This window comes from Canis lupus, chromosome 28 (genome assembly GCF_003254725.2).
Source record: "Canis lupus dingo isolate Sandy chromosome 28, ASM325472v2, whole genome shotgun sequence".
In the NCBI taxonomy this organism is placed as follows: domain Eukaryota; kingdom Metazoa; phylum Chordata; class Mammalia; order Carnivora; family Canidae; genus Canis; species Canis lupus.
In genome coordinates, this window is record NC_064270.1 from 10,463,325 (window position 1) to 10,483,619 (window position 20,295).

At 53.2% G+C, this 20,295-nt stretch overlaps 1 protein-coding gene and 1 long non-coding RNA gene across 4 annotated transcripts in view; one reads left to right on the plus strand and one right to left on the minus strand.

The window, feature by feature from the left end:
• Window positions 1–2,402: 2,402 nt before the first annotated feature.
• SLIT1 (slit guidance ligand 1) overlaps window positions 2,403–20,295 on the minus strand; it is a 170,395-nt gene continuing 152,502 nt past the window's right edge. Inside the window, exons 27-37 of one of the 2 annotated variants that reach the window (XM_025466773.3) lie at window positions 18,882–19,006; window positions 18,512–18,609; window positions 15,208–15,347; window positions 14,959–15,052; window positions 12,259–12,396; window positions 10,681–10,918; window positions 9,078–9,208; window positions 8,332–8,486; window positions 6,985–7,273; window positions 6,432–6,643; window positions 2,403–5,657 (exon numbers count right to left, since the gene is read on the minus strand). In XM_025466773.3, coding sequence (XP_025322558.1) covers window positions 5,419–5,657; window positions 6,432–6,643; window positions 6,985–7,273; window positions 8,332–8,486; window positions 9,078–9,208; window positions 10,681–10,918; window positions 12,259–12,396; window positions 14,959–15,052; window positions 15,208–15,347; window positions 18,512–18,609; window positions 18,882–19,006 — 1,859 coding nt within the window. In that variant the 3' untranslated portion in view covers window positions 2,403–5,418. Of the gene's footprint in view, window positions 6,188–6,431; window positions 6,644–6,984; window positions 7,274–8,331; window positions 8,487–9,077; window positions 9,209–10,680; window positions 10,919–12,258; window positions 12,397–14,958; window positions 15,053–15,207; window positions 15,348–18,511; window positions 18,610–18,881; window positions 19,007–20,295 lie in introns of both variants that reach the window. The other variant, XM_049103508.1, reaches the window with a different exon arrangement.
• LOC112672130 (uncharacterized) lies at window positions 9,135–15,011 on the plus strand. Of its 2 annotated transcripts, XR_003144057.3 has the most exons (4): window positions 9,135–9,267; window positions 9,412–10,458; window positions 11,285–11,541; window positions 13,670–15,011. It is a non-coding gene; the product is annotated as an uncharacterized LOC112672130 (long non-coding RNA). The 2 variants fall into 2 exon arrangements; XR_003144056.3 differs by having other exon boundaries at window positions 9,135–10,458.

A 20,295-nucleotide genomic window follows, 5' to 3' on the forward strand; every position in this document is an offset into this window, starting at 1 on the left:
GAGCCCATATTGGGGCACAGCAGAATGTTGACAGGAAAATCTTTTATTTCCTAGCCTCGTGGCCTGTTTCACTGTATTCTTTCACTTCTGCTGGAGAGGGTCTCTGTAAGCGTCCAGTGGGCCAGTGATTTCATTAATAAGTTCTATGACAGCAGCCATAAACATGCAGAACTATAGCTAGTAAAAATAACCCTGCAGCTGACAGTTGGGCTGCCTCTCTTAATTTATATTTGGAGAATCATCTTGTTCCAGATTAGGACTTTCCATTGTTAAATTTCTTTTCCACCCATAGTCATCCTATGGTAGAATAACGAAAATATGTCTAAAAGGTGCAGACTAGACTGGCTAGAGGTGAGGGGACATCTCTAACTCTGAGAGTGCAAAGCAGTGGGATGATAGAGATGTGTTAGCACCAATCTCAGGAAAACTTGGCAACTCCAGTTGGAAGCCTGGTCATTCTTTCTGTTGCTTCTACGCCCCAGCCAAGCCCTGCTATGTCCATTTCCTTTCCTGGGGACTTCCTTTTACCTGTAAAATTTGCCACTTATTTCTCTTTAACTCAGAGATTATTTTTTTTTAATTTTTTTTTAATTTATTTATGATAGGCACACAGTGAGAGAGAGAGAGAGGCAGAGACACAGGCAGAGGGAGAAGCAGGCTCCATGCACCGGAAGCCCGACGTGGGATTCGATCCCGGGTCTCCAGGATCGCGCCCTGGGCCAAAGGCAGGCGCCAAACCGCTGCGCCACCCAGGGATCCCCTAACTCAGAGATTATAAACTGGTGGCTCACAGATGTGTTTCATTTAGCTTAGTGTTTTAAAAATTATAAGTATTTACATAAAATTTGGTTTCTGGCTTCTCTTTTAAAACATGATGACAATCTGATAAAGTGACTAACATGGTAAGAATCAGCTGGAGGTCAGTAGATTGGAAAATGTCCCTTTAAGGTCACCATAGTCTCTGTCAGCTACCATTCGTCCCTTTTGACTTAAACAGTAGGGAAATAGGTCTCTTACCTGCTGCTTTATTAGAAGTGGTGATACAAATGATGGGCCAGAAGGGCATGGGCCCACTTGACTTATTTAGGTAACCTAATGGCCAGTTGAGCTTACATCCCTATTTTATTTATTTATTTTTATCTTATTTTTTAAATTATTTATTTATTTATTCATGAGAGACACAGAGAGAGGCAGAGACACAGGCAGAGGGAGAAGCAGACTCCATGCAGAAGCCTGATGCGGGACTCAATTGAAGGACCCTGGCTGGGATCATGCCCTGGACCGAAGGCAGATGCTCAACCACTGAGCCACCCAGGTGTCCCACATCCCTATTTTATTTATTTGTTTTTCTTTTTTATTTATTTTTTTTAAAGATTTTATTTATTTATTCATGAGAGACAGAGAGAGGCGGAGACACAGGGAGAGGGAGAAGCAGGCTCCATGCAGGGAGCCCAATGTGGGATTCGACCCCAGGCCTCTAGGATCACACCCTAGGCTGAAGGCAGCACTAAACCGCTGAGCCACCTGGGCTGCCCCACAATCCCTATTTTAAAACCATTTTCTCCCCTGTACTGGTTCCTTACATTTCCTACTAAATCCCTAATTGCTTTGCTGGCTTTGCAGTTACCATCACTGCCCCCCTTTCAAGGTGACCATGTGCTGTTAAGGTATGACCTAGGCAAACATCATCATGATCTAGTGGGAAATCAGTCTGTAGTACTGGCATCAGAGGAGGGCCAGCTCGGTCCCGTTGGTAGTAGGGACCTTGCCCAGCCTGACTGCCAGGGCCTGGCCTCATCTCACGTAGATGCTCAGGTCATGCATCCTGGAAGACTCCCAAGAGCAATTTTGCAGTCTGAAATTGTAGCAGAACTATTATAGAAGTATATTTGCCTTCTTTCTCCACTGATCCCTATGAACCAACTGTACTGGGGATAGGTTAACCTTACAGGACAGTTTGAGAAGCCCCAGTGCTTTCTGGTCTGTTGCCCTGATGAAACCTCAGAGCCAGGTTAAATGTGGTTGCGGCTCTGTCTACAAACACAAAATTTGGGTGTAGCTGCAGACACTTGAAGGGAAATGAAGCTAAGCAGCCTCCCCAGATCTCCATGTGTGCTATGCCATGTCAGGGTCTGCCACTGCCCTGACATCCCCAGGGAGTTATGACCAAGCTATATCCCTCGAGACTTCCCCTTCCTCCAGGAGGAACCCACCTCCTTTGCCACTTCAGAAGGATCAGAGCGTTCCAAGGGAAGATGTTCTACATGTGCTGCCTCTAAGAGCCATCCCTGAATTGTGGCCAGAGTGTGGACAGCTCAGAAACCCTCAAACCCTGGGAGGGGGCATGTCAGCAGCCATGGGTTCATCCTTGGTGCAGAAAAAGAGATCCACAAGGCAGAACCTGAGCAAAACAATATCATGTTCACATGGAGAACAACAGACAATATCCAACACGTTCTAGAACAATTCTAGGGAAAGGGCAGGTGTGGCTCCCTCACGGGCCTGTTCTAAACCAGTCTCTCTAAAAGAGTGATCCAGACAAGACTACAGAAACCCCTAAACAAAATGTCATAACCACACCACGTCTGAAAAGCAAAATGAGACACCGGATATTGACTTTAACATATAAAAATACTATAACAAAATGAAATACAAATATATATTAGAATCTGTTAAGTATTCTGTATAAAGAGATACTTTCACGGTTAGGCTAATAGCAGGCAAAAAGGAGACGAGTCTGGCCTTTTCCATTTCCTGACACCCTCACAGGGAGCCCGGGGCCGTGGTTGCCAGCAGTGGCAGCAGCAGCCTCCTGACTTGCCCTGCTTGTGTCTCTTCAGTGCGTGTTCGATGGAGAGAGCCAGTGGAGACATCAAAGCGAAGAAAGGTCTTTACTGAAGGGGTGACAAGATACGGAGATGATTTATCAGAGATGAGTTCACCAGAGCCTTCTCCTGGGCCTAAATATGAACAGGCAAGATGAGTGATGATCCAGTTCCTTAGCAGCTTGCAGGTTGGTGGTTAACTTGAGGCAGTGTTGATCCTGGGACACATAGCCCCTTGCTGCCCTTACTCTTGTGGTGAATTCCAATCTTCCGGCTTGACCAAGGGTGAGCATAGGGCAGGCTGGGATGTGGGACGTTGTGGAGGGGTCGGTGGGGGCAGTGGCCAGCTCAGAGGGTACTCCCTGTGTACAAACACCCCGTACTCTGCCCTCCCAACCCCATGGCACTGGGAGTACAGGACTCCTGGCAGCCGTCACCCAATCTGCTGCTGCCTGTCAGTGCCCCTCAAGCTCAGGGAGCCACTTCTATTCCAGGGCAGTGGGGAAAGGTGAGGGCCAAAGGAAGGTAAGTGTCTCAAGGCTGGTGGTCCCAGAATACCTCTCTTCCGTGGAAGGGGTGAGCCAGCTATGCTTGAGCTTTCCTCAGTAGTTCAGCACCTGCCTAGCAGAAATAGTGCTAGAGCTAGTGCTAGAGCTGCTCTCCAGGGTCCCCCAGTGGCCTGCAAACTGTAGGTAAGAAAGGGATGCTGTGCAGCCCTATGAGAAGCCTCCCAAGGCCCAGGCTGCTGTCCATGGAGGGGACGGGCACTGTGGCCTTGCTCAGAACTACAGTAGAGCCCAATCCCTGGTGAAGAACAGATCCAGCCATAAAAACACCTCTGCAGCTGGGCAGGGCAAGATCACCTTCACATTACAGGAGTTCCAGGACTCAAACTCACTGGCCCAAGTCCCAGTGTAGTGGAACATGCCAGGCTTCCTCAGTTGTAAGAGGCTCCAGCCCTCTGCTGCTCAGCATCAAGAGGTCCCTCCTCCCAGTGTCCATAGTGGCTGAGGATACAGGCACAATACCACCTCAGTCACACCACAGCCTGCTCCCCCAACCCTGTCTTCTGTTTGGAGATAGAAAGGGCCAGGAAAGAGATATGCTCACTCCTCTTACCCACTGGGATCCCCTAGGGGCACACACACTTTTGGGGAGACATCTGGGCAGGACAGCATGACCGTCTAGCCAGTTCACTACTTAAGCTCAAATATAAGCTTTCCATGTTTTCCTTCTGCATGGAAAAAGAAGCATTTGTAGTCACGTGGCCACATACTCAATGACTCTTCAAATAGAGTCCTTCCTTGCAAATGCCTAGGGTGAGCAGCTCTAGCCTGGACCAGTGTCTGTGGTTGGAGCCCTTGGCTCATCTCTTCCCAGGCATCGTGGTTACTCCTGTGATGCTCTACGATTAGTTCATGTCTGTCCACATGAGCAGAACACCCACAGTACCCAGCCTGGTTAGGCACATAAATACTTGTTGATGTGATTACTGAAAATGGATCCTCTAACTCCTCCAGCCTCCCTTCTGGAGCCACAGTGGGAGGGTCTGCATTGCTTATACATATGTTCAGTCAAGCCACTTCACATTTGATAGCTGAGGAGACTGAGGCCGGTGGGGAAGAAGTTTGCCCAGAGTGAGAGAGGCACCAGAGGTTTCCTGGTGCCTGGATGGCTGCTCCCTACTGGTCTATGCCGTGAAAGGATCTGAACCCAGTCTCCCTGGGAGGAGACCCCTCCCTGGCTAAGCAGCCTAGTTCAAACCCCCTTGATCCTGTACCCCTGTCAATGGCTTGCCAGTATCTTGTGGCCGGGTATGGGCTGGGATAGCCAAGGACAAATGCCCCTTTGGTGATTATTCAGCTGGAATCAAGAACCAACCTCCCCCCTCCCATGCCACACCATCCTCTCTGGTTTGTTCACCACCCCAAATAGACCCAGTGGGCATTTCCTCCACCTGAGAGCCCCTTCCTTGAAGCGACAATGGTCAACCCATAACTTCAGGATTCAGAGGTCTGGTCCTAAGACTCACCTCTGTCTCCAGCCTCATTCCCCATCAAGCAGTGGCTGCTGTGCTGTCCAGCCCAGGGGGTAAGAGGCAGCCCCTTCCTGGCCAGCAGGAGGGGCCCGTCCCTCAGCAGCCTGGCCTACTGCTAGCGGATGCTACAGCAGCATACAGAGCAGAGTCAGGCTGGCTGCCCCAGGGGAGGCTTCAAGATCACCTGCAGGGGGGTAAGGAGCTTCTGCAGCCAGGGAAAAGCTGGTTTGGGAAGGGGCCAGTCCCTCCTTCAGACCCAAGTAGTAGGCAAGCAGGGGGTGTCACCATTCTGCACTTCTTGGCCTGACCTCAAGCACACATTCATTCAACAAATATTTATTAAGCGCCTATTTGTGCAAGGCACTTCCGGAGGCAGAGGGTGGCCTGCAGCCCGGCCCGCCCCGCCCCCGCCGCCGGCTCCGGGAGGTCGGCCCACCGCTCCCACCGCACGCCGCGGGCCGCCCCGCAGCAGCCACGCCGCCCGCCGCCCGCACCGACCCGCAGCCCCGCAGCCGTGCCCCGTGCCCGCCTCACCCCTCCCCGTCCAGCCCGGCGCTAGGCGCAGACGGCGCAGCCGCACTTGGTGGGCTTCTCCACCTCCTCGGCAAAAGAGGTCCCGTCGCTGCACTCAAAGGTGAGCTTCCTCCGCTTCAGCCGCAGGCCCTGGCAGCAGCCCTGACCTGGGCAGGAGCCCCGGCACTCCACCCACGACAGCGGGCGCGTGGTCTGGCAGATGGCATAGCCCCTCTGGACCTGGTGAAAGTCCCGGACAGGGTCCCCCCGGCACTCGGACTCTGGATAGGACAGACACCAAGAGAAGGCCTCAGGGCACACCCGTGGGCCAGCGCTGGCCCAGGGGGAAGGCAGGAGGCGGAGAGGCAGCATCCAAGGACCAGGGCCTCTAGTGCTCAGACTCCACCTCCGTCCCCACCAGACATGCACATGCACAGGCTTCCTCCTGGGCCCATGGTCCAGTGAGTATGAAGGAAGAACTTTCTAGCTGCCGGGACCCTCCAGGACAGATGGAGCTGCCAGGTAAGTGGGCTCCGAGCAGAGGAGGCTGGGAAGGCAAACACAATAGAGAAGGAATGTGTGCCAGGACGTGGGGGGGGAGGCGCCTAGGGGACCCAGAAGGCTTGAGTTCTGGACTTCAGCTTCCCTCTGCCTAGCCTCAGCAGTCTCCAGCCCAGCAGAAGCATCTTGGTCACATGGGCCTGGGAAAGAGTTCCGTAACCCTCAGACTTCCTGCTGCTCCCGGTGTCCCAAGGTAATGGGGCCAAGAGGTGGAGGTTCAGGCAGGAGCTGTTACCCTGGGCAGTCCCTTCTGTAAGGGGAGACCCCAGTCAGGAGGCAGCACTGGCCCCAGATAAGGGGGCTTCAGGGCAAGCTGGGCCATTTGTATGGAAGTGGGGCACAAAGTCCAGAGGGTAGGGGGTACCACAGCCCAATAGCAGTCCAGGGTACAGGAGAGGGGAGGGGGCACAGAGGGGTTGCCAAGCTTGGAGGAGGAAAAGTCAAGTCACTACTGCAGGTTGTGGAGAGGGCATGTCAGGAGGGGGGCCCCTGACCTTGCTCACACAGCTCGCCCGAAAAACCGGGGTCACACACACAGTGTGCCCCCTTGGTGGCCAAGACCTGGCAGTGGCCATGTAGGCACTGCAGGCCCCCACAAGGATCTGCAGGTGCCCTCGCCTGGTTGCACAAAGCCCCCGAGTACCCATCCTGGCACTGGCAGCTGTAGGAAAGAGCGTCGAGGGGCACACATTTTCCGTGGACACACCTGGAGGGGACAGAGAAAAGGTACTGTGAGAATAGGCTGGAGCCAGTCTAATCCTACACAATCCCAGCCTTGGCATCATGGGATTCTGCTCTGTTCCCAAGAGCAAAAGGGAGCAAAATGTGACACTGTTCCCTAGGGACCTCCTCCTGTTAATAAAAACTGAAAACTAGAAAAAAAAAGTAAAACCCTGTGGTGGGCCACATGTTCTAGTTTGGGGATTTAAAAATACAATCCATGCAGCAGCCTGGGGATAGGAGCTTATAGGGAAAGGTAAGGAACCTACAGGTGGACGGCGGGGGTGGGGGGGGTGTGAGGGCTCCTTGAACCCAGTCCATGCTCACTTGTGGCCATGGCAGGGGCCATCGGCTGGCTGGTCACAGTGTAGGCCCCCCCAGCCGGCCTCACAATGGCACACAGGCCCCGGGGTGGCATTGGGCTGGCAGATGCCATGCAGGCAGTAGAGCTTTCGGCAGGGCTCACAGCCTGGCACCACGCCTGGCTTCATCCGCGTCTTAGTGAAGTCCTGCAGCTCATTGTTGATGTATAGGTTTCGGATGCAACCGTGGAAGCTGGTGCCGTTGAGGATCTGCCACAGGCGGAAGGCGGCTGAGTTCACATCCACTGGCATCCCTGGGGTGGGCAGGATGGGGCAGAGCTGGGCCGGGTCAGGCTCAGACCATGCCTCGCACTCACCGCTGAGGTCCACTGGGCAACTGCACAGTGTTTCCTCCCACCCTCAGCCTCTGTTCTATCTCTGCAACCCTGGGCCAAGGTCCTTTGCCACCTTGGAGGGTCCAAATTCCTTTCCCAGAAGAAATAGAAAAGCAGCCCCCTCTATGACCACAGCCCAGGGGCGCCAGGCCTAGCAGCCACCAGCTGACAAAGGAAGCCCTGGGTACCTAAGGTCTGGCTGCCCTCACCCAAGGCTCCTTCATGCCCTGTGGGACACCAGCACTTACCTCCTTACTTCAAAAGCAGAAAAGGCCTAAAACTAATGTGTATGCCACTTTGTCACCTGCTTTTGTGGTCATCACAGCAACCCTCTGAGGTCAGGGTGGCTAAACCCCATCTGGTGCTCAGCGACTTGCCCAAAGTTGTACAACTAATAAACCACAGATCTGTGATTAGAACCAACGGTTCTCTCCACACCTGCCCAAAGTCTCGCCATGGTGCACTGTGGCACGGAGAAAGCCCCACTATTGCGGAAACCTGACTTGTCTGGGCCTGGAAATGTTTGCAGGTGGTAGACAAGGTCACTTAGCTTGCAAAGCATGTAAAGCCAGCTGGGAGGTCCCCCATGTCTGGGCCTCTTACAGCAGGCTCTGGGCGCTGAGAGCTCCAAGACTAGGAACAGACCCTGAATACTTGGCAAGGCCCTTCTGGCCCAAAGCCAAGAGGAAAGGTGCCCACTTTGGAAGACAGCTGGGAAAGCTCCAGGTTCCCCTCAAGACCAGGCCACAGACAACCCAGGTACGCATCCTTCTTGGTCAGCTTGGGCTCCAGGCTGGGTAGGACAATCCACCAGTGGCTTAGAATACCCCCTCAATCCAGTGGCTGGGGCACTAGCCCTCCTGGCAAGCCTTAGGCTGGAGAGCAACAGATGCCCCACCTGAAATGGCTGTCTCCATCACCTGATGGGGAGGCCTGGGGAGAGCCAGCCACAGCCTTTATCTGGGCCAGGTCCTTACCTCCCACGTAGAGGGGAGCTTCGCTGTTTAGTGTGTAGTGTTTGCCAAAATTGTCCATGGTCATGGGACTGCCTCCATCAATGGAGAGATTCACCATCTGGTCAAAGGTGACCAGCTCAACGGTGTGGAACTGTCCATCATTGATCGTCTCGGCACTGGAAGAAGATGGGGTGTCCCCACCCCAGGGAATGGGCTTTAATTCGGCCCATCTCTGCCTGGTCCCTTCCCTAGAAAGGCCACTGATGCAGCAGCTGCTTCCCAGGAAATAACATCTCTAAGGAAGGAGGGTGTGTCGACTCTGTGGCCTAGGGCCTGGTCCCTCCTGCTTCCCTTCTTGGGACTCCTTGGGGAAAGCTGAGCAGTTTGGGGCAAGGGCTACCATCTTACCATCTCTCCTTCCCACTGTGAGGAGGAGATAGGATAGGGAAGGGTGAGCCCACCGCTCAGGCCTCAGCCCCAAGCTGGGGCCTCACTAGATGGTTGAAATGCCCTTCCTACGAACAAGGGGTAGTGGAAGGGGAGGTGGGTGGGCGGATGGGATGACTGAGGGGGGCACTTGACGGGATGAGCACTCAGTGTTATGCTATATGGTGGCAAATTGAACTCCAATAAAAAAATATACCAAAAAAAAAAAAAGAAATGCCCTTCCTCCCACTTGGGCAGCCCAGGTGCCAGTGGTCCCAATAACCACCTGCTTTTGCCCTGGGAGACCCTGAGCGAGGGTGGTGGGCATGAGGAAGCCTTACCTGTAGATGGCCGAGCTGGGGTAGCTGCCCGGGTCATAGCTGACACGCACGTGACCCTGGTACAGCTCCACTGCCATGTGGTCATTGTCTCCATTGTACAGCAAGATCCCATTGTCCTCTGCCGTGGAGACCTGATGGGCAAGGACACATTTTCTCCCACCACACTCCACCCCACCCAGCGATGGCACAGGTAGGTGGGGGACCCACATTTGGAAGAGGAATGCTGTGTGCAGAGCTGTCCTCCCCTGGCTATGTAGCCTGCCCAGGGGACATATCCTCCAGGGGATGCTGACAGAGGCTAGTAGCCCCTGGTTCACATCCCATCCACTGCCAGGTTGGCTGGGGCTGCAGAGAGAAGGCAGATGGACGAGCCCAGTCCTGGTAACCACTTGCTAGGAGGAGCAGGTAAGAGACCTTAGGGCGACCTGTTCAGAAAGTCCAGTGGGTGTGGGGTAGCCTGTTCTGCGGGCCTCTGGAGCCACTGAGAGGACAAGTTAAGGAAGGCTGTCTAACAGCCGTGACCACCCAAACCTGAAAAGAGCCACTCAGGAGGTAGTGCCTGTCTCTGGAGCTGTGCAAGCAAAAGCTGGAGCTACCTTAGGAGGGAGATCACTCTACAATGCTGTAGGAACCATGATCCTTCCTTGTTCCTCTTCTGTTTCTTCTGGTAAAGAACCTGACTCCCTGGTCTCCTAGGGCTGGCACATGGCCCAGGGAGGATGCATCATAGCACCCCATCTCGCTGGACTCAGTGGCTGGGCCAGGGATGGGCACGTGGCTGAAGGGAGGCCAATCCAAGATCTTCCCTGAAGTTGTGATTGCTGTCCAACCAGCTGGCAGGGCAGAGCCTGTGACAGGGACAGTGGGGCTGACCTCACCTCTTTAAGGAGGTGCCTGAGGCAGTGGCTGGGAGGGTTTGGGTGAATGTTACTTTGTTAAGCAGTTAGGCTAGCTGTATTCTTGCAGTGTAGACAGTGTGGATGGGCAAGATGAAGTGGGGGGGGGGGCATGGTAAGCATGTTGGGAGGCTGAGGGGCTCTGTGAGAGAAGGAGGAGAAAGATGCGACTGCTGGGGTAGGGAATGCAGTTGGAGGAAGAGAGCCAAAGAGGAGATGCAGACTTTGATCATTTTCCATGTGATGTGCACCACCCCCATCCCTCCAGGTAAACATTGCCATCCAAGTGCGATGTGCCTTTGCCCTCAACAAACCAATGCTCTGAGACGAAATTCAAGACATGAAATGGCAAAATAAGGGCCCCAAAATAAGGGCCAGGAGGCTAAAGATACAAGGCCAGAGCTGAAGCCCAGAGCCAACTCCGGCCATGTCCCAGGCCATAGAGAAGTGTGTGTGCAGCACTGGAGGCTGGAGCTGAGGAGCAGGTGAGACGGGATGGCGGGAGAGGATCCGGTCACCTCTCCACCCTTTTCATCCTACCCTGGTTTCAGATAACCTTTCATGTACTTGACCCACATCCAAAGAGTTTTGATTAACACAGGTTCCTCCCTGTCCTCCTGGGCAGGGACTCCCCTCAGTGCTCTGACCCGAGGCCACACCCCCTGGTGCCCCACTCGCCTCTGTGACTGGGCACCCTGAGCACGCACCTGCAGCGTGATGTTGGCCCGGGGCCAATTCTGCAGGTCAGTGAACTGCAGGTAGGTGTCCCGATCCACAAAGTTGACACTGAGCAACTTCTCACACTCGGGGCCGCCGAAGCCTGGGAGGCACTGGCACACAGGCCCACTGCCCTGGTCCACACAGTTGGCCCCATTCTGGCACTCTGTCCCCTCGCAGGGGCTTCTGGGGGCAGGAGGGCGGGGAGGGGCCTCACAGAACTGCCCGCTGAGAGGGAAAAGATACAGGTCAGAGAAGGCTGGGCGAAGGGGCAAGGGGACATCTTTCTGTCCCACGGTCCTGGAGAGAAATTTGCTGAACATCTTGGGAAACCAGATCCTTAAAGCAATAGAAGATGCTCCTAATGAACACTTTTTCCCCCAAGAGAACTATGAGCCAGAAGGACACTGAAAACAAGGTGAGAAGCAAGTGTGGTCCCTGGAACAGCACCATCGCTGTCACCTGGGCATTTGTCAGAAATGGAAAACCTGAATCTACTTCTTACCAAGATCATGTGCACATTACAGTTTGAGAAGCACTCGAGGCTCGGGGCAGTCAAGTCTGCTAGCAAACTCACTATTGTCCATTTTACAGAAAACAGACACAAACAAGAAAGAGAAGACTCAAATGACTAAAGAAATAAAAGAGGGGACATTACTACCAGCAGGGAGTTCTGACACAGCCACACCCATAGCACCAGTCTTCACAGCAGCCAAGAGTGGAAACAGCTCAAATGTCTCTCAGTGGATGGATACACAGATGTGGTCCATACAATGGAATAATATTCAACCACAAAAAAGAATGAAGTTCTGATGTATGCTGCCACATGGATGAACCCCAAAAACATGATGGTAAGATCATATGACTCCATTTATATGAAATATCCAAGATAAACAACTCTATTATAGACACAAGTATTAGATTATTGGTTGCCTTGAGCTGAGATGGGAGGGGGTAGGGTGACAGATAATAGGTATGGAGTTTCCTTCTGGAGTAATGAAAATGTTCTCAAATTATTATGGTTAATGGATGTACAATTCTGGTAATATACTATAAGCCACTGAATCCTATATTGAAACTGGGTGAATCTCAGGGCATGCGAATTATAGCTCAATTAAAGTGTTTAAAAAAAAAAAAAAGACCCAAGCAGAGCATGGGAGGTAGATGGCCAGGAAGGCAGCCCTTCTTCCCCAACCCCAACCCTGGCCAAAAACCTTTCAGAGAAGTCAGGCTGTGAAGATAAGTGACCTTTATGCCAGGATGTGTCTTCAGAGGTCTGCTGGGCAGGTATGTGGTGGGCACTGGCCAGTAATCTGTACCCACCTCCCACTCCCTCCACCAAACAGTTTAGGGACCCTGTGCTTATGCCCTGAGTGATTAGGTAGTTTTCCCACAGCCACACAGCTGGGGTTGGCATCGCCATGGTCAAAACCCAAGGATCCAACTTCCAAGCTCTGACCCTAATTCCCTCCCACCCGCTGTGCTTGGGGGCTCCTGCCAGCTCCAGGGCTGGAGGCCAGGAGGCCTCGGTCACTCATGATCACTCGTGCTCCCCCAGGGCCACTCACCTGTAGCCCTCAGCACAGAGGCAGGAGTAGCTGTTGACTTCATCCACACACTGGGCCCCATGCTGGCAGCGGTGATCCCTGCAGTCATCCTGGTTCTCACTGCAGTTGTCACCCACGTAACCTGGTGCACACTCACACCTGGCACGCATGCAGGGATGGGGGGCAGTCAGTCCCTCACTCAGTCGGAAGCCCATGGGGTCTGGGGGATGTGTGACTATGGGACACCCAAGAGGTCAAACAGAGCCCAGGAGAGAAAGCTGCCTCCCAGCACATCCTGGGACCCTTTCCTGATACAAGAAGAGAGCTTGCGTGGGCCTCTGGGTGGGGGCAGGTTCTGGGCCGGGAGCATGAGAACAGATCTTGTCATGGAAGACCTACCTTGACCACTGACAGCACATCTGAGGCCAAACTCAGGGCCTTTCCACAGCACAAGGCCCTGAATCCTGGGGCTCAACTAGCTGTTTTCTCCAGCCTTCCCAACTCCACTGGACTGGCCTCCTGGCCCTCCCCCTTCAAAGGTCATGCCCCCACTCAAGTGACACGAGACCAGCCCCCAGCCCTCACTGGGCTGCACTGGTTGCCTGGAGATCAACCATTTGCCTATCAAGGAGTATACTCCTCCACCTACTTTTCAGTCACAGCCTTGTGAGATGCCCCCTGTCCTGCTTCCCCCTGCCCCCACCATCAGGGCCCACCCTATGGTTGGACCTGTCTCTACTGGCAGCAACCTGCACCTCACCAGCACTTCCCAACTGCCACCACCTACTGATTCTGGAACATCCTCTTCTCTCTCCCTGCCTCTGTCACTCTGGTCAATACCACACCTCCTCCAGGAATCATCCTCCCAGCTATCATCAAGTGATCCCTGTTGGAAACTCTTCCAAACTGAACTGCAAATTCCACAGTTCAACCACACAACCTGGCAGGCAGGTGCTCCTGCCTGGATGTTTGTTTTCATTCCCAATTTTTTAAGCTGTAAGAAATACTTTTCTACCCAAGTGAAAATACATACACCTATGGGCACACACACCCTAAAGCCAGCTTAATGGCACAATACTCCTTACTACATAAAATGCCATGATGCTCTGACAGTTCTTCTATTTTAGGTTAAGGTTTTATTTATTTAGGAGAAAGTGTGAGTGAGCCAGGGGAGGAGCAGAAGGGGAAGGACAAGCAGACTGCACTGAGCCCAACCCGGGGCTTGATCTCAGGACCCCAAGATCATGACCCGAACCAGACACTTAACCAACTAAGCCATGCTTATGCGCCTCTGTTTTAGTTTTTTGAGTTAATCGACCCACCCTGTGGTCATAATCCACTACTGAGTCTTGAGCTGCAGTCTGAAAAATGTTGCAAGTAGCTGACCGTCCACCTACTCCACCCATTCACACTCACTCCTTCCCTCACTCAGCCAATGTACCGAATACCTGCCGAGTTCCAAGCACAGCTGAGTCCTTACATCTTCCCTCCAAGGCGGAAGCTGAGAGAACCGGCGCTACACAGCAGCTGTCTGCGCACTTTTGGTGCTATCAGGGACTCTTCCTGGCGCAGTGTGAGGGATGAGGGGCAGTCCTGCTTTCTCCCACCACCTGAGGTCCAGCCCCTCTGAGCAGCGGGCTACCTCTTGATCTGCCACTGCTCCTTGGTCGGCTGTGCCAACTCCACCCCAGCAGCTCACCCACAAGCATGGCAGCTGTGCAGCTTTTGGATGGAGACTTCCATGTACCTCTCGATCTCAGTAACCCCTGTCTCTTCCTGCCATTGTCCTTGGGTGGCCCCTGCTGGACCGTGGGCTCCCTGAGAGGCTCCACTCCCCACTCTGGCCTGAGTGGCTGGGGTTGGGTCCCTCAGCCTCAGGCCTCAACCCTGACCACCTGTCCTGACCAGTGGAACAAGGGTCCCAGAAATGTTTACAAAGCTGCAGATGGAAACATTTAAAAAACCCACGATCTTCATGTAGTTTTCAGGTGACAGCGCACTTCTATATATTCTAACAATGATGGTGACAATTGTCAATGACCCCTTATCCAAACCTCCTGGGGCTAGATAGGTTTTGAAATTCAGAAGATTTTGGATTTTGGAAAGGCTATTTGTAACAATGCCTAAAGCATTATGTAACACATCAATGGGATCTGGGGCAGCCCCTTAATTAAACATGTTCATATTTCTGCAGCAAAATCTATACACGTTCACACTACATGGCAAGAATAGTGACTATACATAACCTCATATCGGTGGGGGTCAGGTTTTATTACCAAATATGTTCAAGTCAAACCAGGTTTTGCTACCAAATGGGCTTCTGGTTTTCAGAGTTTTGTGCATTTTGTAACTGGGGAGGAGAAACTGTGGATCTGGAAAGATAATAGCCCCTTTATGGAGCACTTATCAGATGTCAGACTTGGAGCAAAGTACATTTGTTCATCTGACCCTTATACCTACCCCAGGAGGGAGCTATGGGGTGCCCACTTTGCAGATGAGAAGACAGGCTCAGAGGGGTCAAGGCATCCACTCAGGGTCATACTGTAAACCCAGGTCTAGTTGACCAAAGCTATACCCACTACTGCCCTATCCCCACCCAGACTTGCAGGAACCTGTATAGCCAAGACCAAACCCACTTTTGACAAGTAAGGAAATAGGAGGGGAGGGGAGTGACTTCAAGGCCCATGCCCTTGTCTGGCCCTGAAAACAGGCAACACTGACCTGGGCCCATCTGGAGTACCCACACACTGGGCCTCGTGCTGACACGGGTTCAAATCTGAGGAGCAGAAGTCCACCAGCTGCTCACAGCCCCTTCCTGGGGAAAGAATGAGGAAGGAGAGAAGCTGCCCCCAGACTCTGCCAGGTAGCTGGGCTAGCAGAAACCCCTGCAGACGCTGAGTGGGGGCCTCAGCCCTTCTGCCCACAAGACAGGGGCTCAGGGCCTGTGCACCCCCGCCCCGCCCCACTTACCCGTGTACTGTAGGGGGCACTGGCAGGTGTAGTTGCCCACACCATCCACACAGATACCCCCATTGGCGCATGTGTGCTCCACACAGTCATCCGTATTCACCTCACAGGTTGGGCCTTCAAAGCCGGGGGGACAGGAACACCTGAGGGGAGGAGGGAGGGTGGGTGGGCCCAGGGCCAGGGCAGCAGCCTTCCTGAGGCACTGATGGAAGCCTGTGTCTGCAGGTGACTACTGTCATCCCAGAACTTTGACCCCTACCCTAGGCCAGGCCAGGCCCTTGCTAGCTGCTGAGGTCACACTAAATAAGACCTGCACCATGGGGACTCACAGTCTAGCTGTGAGGCCACCAGAGAAAAGTTGGTAGGTACCAGGATGGTGCCACACTGAGGCCAGGTGGACAGAGGCAGGGGACACTTGGCTCATACATCGGGGGTAGGGGGTAAACAGGAGCCAACTTGTGGAGGGTCCTGGGAATCCATGATCTTCCAGCCAGTGTACACCTTCCCCCAGGGGACACCTGGGGTCTTCCAAGCCATATGTGGGTCAGAGAGGTCTGAAAAATTAATTTCCAGCCAGATCTTCAAGTTCAGCACTCTGAACAGACCTACCCCAGAGCTTTAGAAGGGCGCATACACCTCTCCCAACCTGAGTGCAAGGTGGGACGTGCCTGGAGCCTAGAACCCTAGCGCCAAATAAAGGGACTATTAGGAATATAGAGGTTTCCAAAGTAACTGGACAAATGCTTTTGCAAGAAGTTCTAGTTCTGTGCATCAAAAATCATTGAAGGTGTAAGAAACAGCACAGATCACAGGGTAAGGGAGGGAAAGCTGAATGGGAAGTCATCCAAGGAGAAAAACCATGAAAGACTCTTTATGGGAAACTGAGGCCTGATGGAGGGGAGGTAGGTGGGGGGATGGGGTAATTGAGTGACAAGCATTAAGGAGGGCACATGATGTGATGAGCACTTGGTGTTATATACAACTGATAAATCATTGCACACTACATCTGAAACTAAGTATGGACTTTATGTTGGCTAACTGAATTTTAAAAAATTTTAAAATAAATCATTAAAGGGACACATAGTGGAATTGTCAGCCGATAGAGCATTAAAAATACTTTTTGATGACGGATTACTCTGGGGTTTTTGGCATATAAACTCGGAAGGGTTTCAAATAATTGAGTGACACGCTGCAATAAAAATTCTAATCCCAATGGCTTATCTGCATAAACTTTCTCAAATTTCTTTCACAAATGCTATGTATGCAGCATATCTCTGTATACATAGATTTTTAAAAAGGAATATATTGGATGGTGAGCCTGCTCTAATGCTGTCACATTCACCCTGTGTGTTTAGAAGAACACACACAAAAAAGCCCCACCTATCTCTCTAGGAGTCTAATAAACTTTTACTTTCATGGGTGTTAATTATCAATAAAATTTTATAGTAGAGTTATTTCTGATATATATATGTGTGTGTGTGTATATATATATATATATATATATTATTGATATTTGTAATGACAACTCTGCAAAAGAAACCTCTAATCTTGGTGACAAGAAAAAAATTCTACAAACTTACACCCCCACGTTGGTAGCAGAGAAGTATGGCTGCAGGCTTGATAGTGGACCCCAGCACAGAACATAGACACAGGAAGAGAAATGGAGGTGGGAGTGGGGAGTAAAATGGAAATACTAGTACGAGGAGAAAAAAGGAGGTAAAATGTTTCAGCTGTTAAACAGGAGCTTATTGATGTGATTTTTTAAAGTGATATCAAATTGCTGTGCTATTCAGATTCCACTGGAAAATGATAAAAATGAACTAGAAAATGAGTTATTTTTAAATGTTAATATTTACAATATCCTGGAAACTATCTCCTTTGCAATGAGAAGTTCAACTGACTGGAAAAATTCTAGCTAACACTCTAAGAATGTGTGAGAGGGGATGTAGTTTAAAACATCTGTTTAGGGATCCCTGGGTGGCGCAGCGGTTTGGCGCCTGCCTTTGGCCCAGGGCGCGATCCTGGAGACCCGGGATCAAATCCCACGTCGGGCTCCCGGTGCATGGAGCCTGCTTCTCCCTCTGCCTATGTCTCTGCCTCTCTCTCTCTGTGTGTGACTATCATAAATAAATAAAAATTTAAAATAAATAAATAAATAAAACATCTGTTTGGTGGGGGTATGTGAGCAAAAAGGTATGAAGCACACAATTCTGGGGTCCACCCTCCAGCTGGGAAGGGGCTACCCCAGCTGCACCCATCCTCCACCTAGCAGGCTCTTCTGAGGGGTCCTCTCAGCCCCCCAAGCTCCACAGACCGCCCCGTCCAGGAGTCTAGCGTGGGGCAGGGCAGGGGAGGGTGGTTGCGGGAAGTGGGGGGCTGGATGGAGTGGCTTCCAAAATCCAGACAATGACAGAGCCTATTTTAAGGATGCCGTTTCCAAGGTGATGACCTGTAAGCAGTTGTTCAGTGTTTTTTTACCCCTGGCAGTTTGGGTTTGCAGAGAGAGGTTTGGCCATTCCCACCAAGTAGATTCAACAGCATTTTCCAAAGAGTAAATTTGTTTGGCTGGCAGTTTATTTTCAGCAACTAAGTACTATATACTCCTCTGAAAAATCTCTGGGCCCAGGAGAACTCTGAGAAAGTGTGGGGGGGTGCTCATTGAGGGGTCTTGGGGGAAAGCAGGGTGAATGGGAGGTGGGGGCTTACATGGTGAGGTCAGACAGCAGCCGCGAGGGCTGGCCCTTCACGGAGTCCAAGGGGAGGGGAGAAACAGCTGCTCAGCTGTGACCAGTATGACCCATGAGACCATGAGGGCAGGCCCCAGGGGGCGCAACTGGGCCTCACTCCCACCTCTGGGAAGGTCTCCCCACCTGTCTCAGGGACTGCTTGATACCAAGGCACTGGCTAGGGGCCCTGCCTCCACGCAGCATTGGCACAGCAAGCGGATGTTTGACTTCCAATTGGAGGCCTTGGGGGACAGTGGAGATTATAGGGGTTTAAACCACCCCTGAACTACCCCTTAGCACTGCCACTGCATATGCCCTTGGCCACGAATTGCCAGGCCATCAGAAGGCCCTCTGGCACCCAGTATGAGCAGGGAGACGCCTGGAGCAGGAGTGAGCAATGCAGCCCCAGGCCCCAGCCTTCTCTCTGGGCAACAGGGGCCTGGCCTGGGTAGGCATGGAGGGCGCTCTAGGGAGTGCCTGCCCCTCCCCAGCACAGGGAGACCTGGGCCATCCCACTTGGGGCAGGCTGCACCCAGGCTTGCACTCCCACCCATCAGGTTCCAGCCCTGCAGGCAACTCACGTGAACCCGGCGTCCCCGCCCTCCTGTGGGCGGCAGGTCCCTCCATTTCCACAGGGGCTGCTGGAACAGCCATCCAGGGATACTTCGCAGTCTCGGCCCTGGGGAACAAAGTGAGTGAGCAGGACATCAGAGACACCCAGGGATTGGTGTGAGCCAACAGCCAGCCCGCCCCCTCAGCAGTGTGCCTCCTTGTCCCCAGAGTTACTTGCTCAGTCATTCATCCATTCATTCATTCGCTCATTCACATGCTACATCATTGATTAAACATTCCCTCAAGCGCCGGCCCTGGGCACCCTGCAGCCCCGGGCACCCTGCGCAAGCGTGAACCCGTCTTACCTGGAAAGAGCAGCCCGCCCCCACCTCCACTCACCTTATAGCCACTGGAGCAGACACACCTGTACACCTCCAGGGGGTCGTTATGGCAGGTGCCCTGGTTCCGGCACGGGCTGGATAAGCAGGGATCGCACTTGGCCTGGACAGCCAGGGTGGGGGGACCTGAAGCGGGGGAGGGGGCAGGACAGTCCTCGGGTCGGGGTTGGGGGTGGAAGCCCTCTCCCCAAGATCCAGGCCCTCCCTGTACTTCTCCCGGGTCACTTTCCCACCCTCCTTCCTCAGCCTACCTCCCCGGCCTATAAAAGGAGTTTAGTAACAGCAGCTGCCTCAGAGGCCTTAGGGATTAAATAAGCTAATTGAAAAGCCTTAACGGATGGGCGCTGGACGCGGTGGTCAGGGCCGAGCCGGCAGCGTGAGGGCACCACGGTTGCTGTGACCAAGGTCAGCTCTGGCTCCCCGCCCTGCCCTGTCACAAGGAGCAGGAGGGGACTCGGCTCTGTGAGGAAAGAGTCCATCTGCCTTCAAGCTGTTTCTCTCCAAGGCTGATGGGGGAGGATCCTTCCTGTCACCACAGGCAAGACCTCCTGCAGCCCCTCCGGACGGTGAGGAGCTGGCAGCCCCGCCGCCTGGGGCATGGCACCTGCTGCACGAGGACCTCACAAGAACAAAAGCCATCGGGTAAACTCAGGTTCCCACTTAGGACTCCTTCTAGAAATGGAAAAATATGGGTCCTGCAGAAGAGGCGTGAGCATTACAAGAAACACTGCAGTAACAGCTGGAAGGACGCATGAGAGGGCTTCCCGGATTTCCCACGCGCTGTGTCCCGGCGTGTTCGGTGAGAATCCTGCGGGCCACCGTGTACCTTGCTGGTGTGCACGCTCTGGGTCAAGAAAACCTTTTAACTTGCCAACACCGGCCCTACCCCTTAAATAAATACCGAGCCAATGTTTTGCTCCCAACAAGCCACAGCCAAGCCCTTCTGAACCGTTACCCCGGTGGCCGGTGACCTACGGCGGTCACTTCCATTTCCCATGCAGGTCCGCGAGCCCGCGGAGGGCAGGGGCTGGGCCCCAGCGCACGCAGCTGGCCCCGGGGCAACCCTCAGCCACCTCCCTCGGCTCAGTGGGCTCCCGGGCCCAGTCAGTCAGTCAAGCTCTGCTGAGGAGGACGTACAGACGCCCCGGTGAGGCAGCTTCAGAGCAAAGCGTGCAGGAGTCTCCGTCACGCTCAAGCCCTGGAGTTGCCAATGTCAGGAGAGGGGCGGCTGGGGCCAGGCTCGGGTGGGAGCTCATCGCTGCGCACAATCCCGACCGGCGCGAGGCCCGAGCACTCGCCCCTGAGAGGCTGGGAGCTTCCAGAAGTGCTGCTGTTTTGATTTTCCTTAGGTCACCCCTGGGAGGGATTAAGGCCCTCAGAGCCCGAGGTCCTGCCCAGCTTTCCTGGTTCGCTGT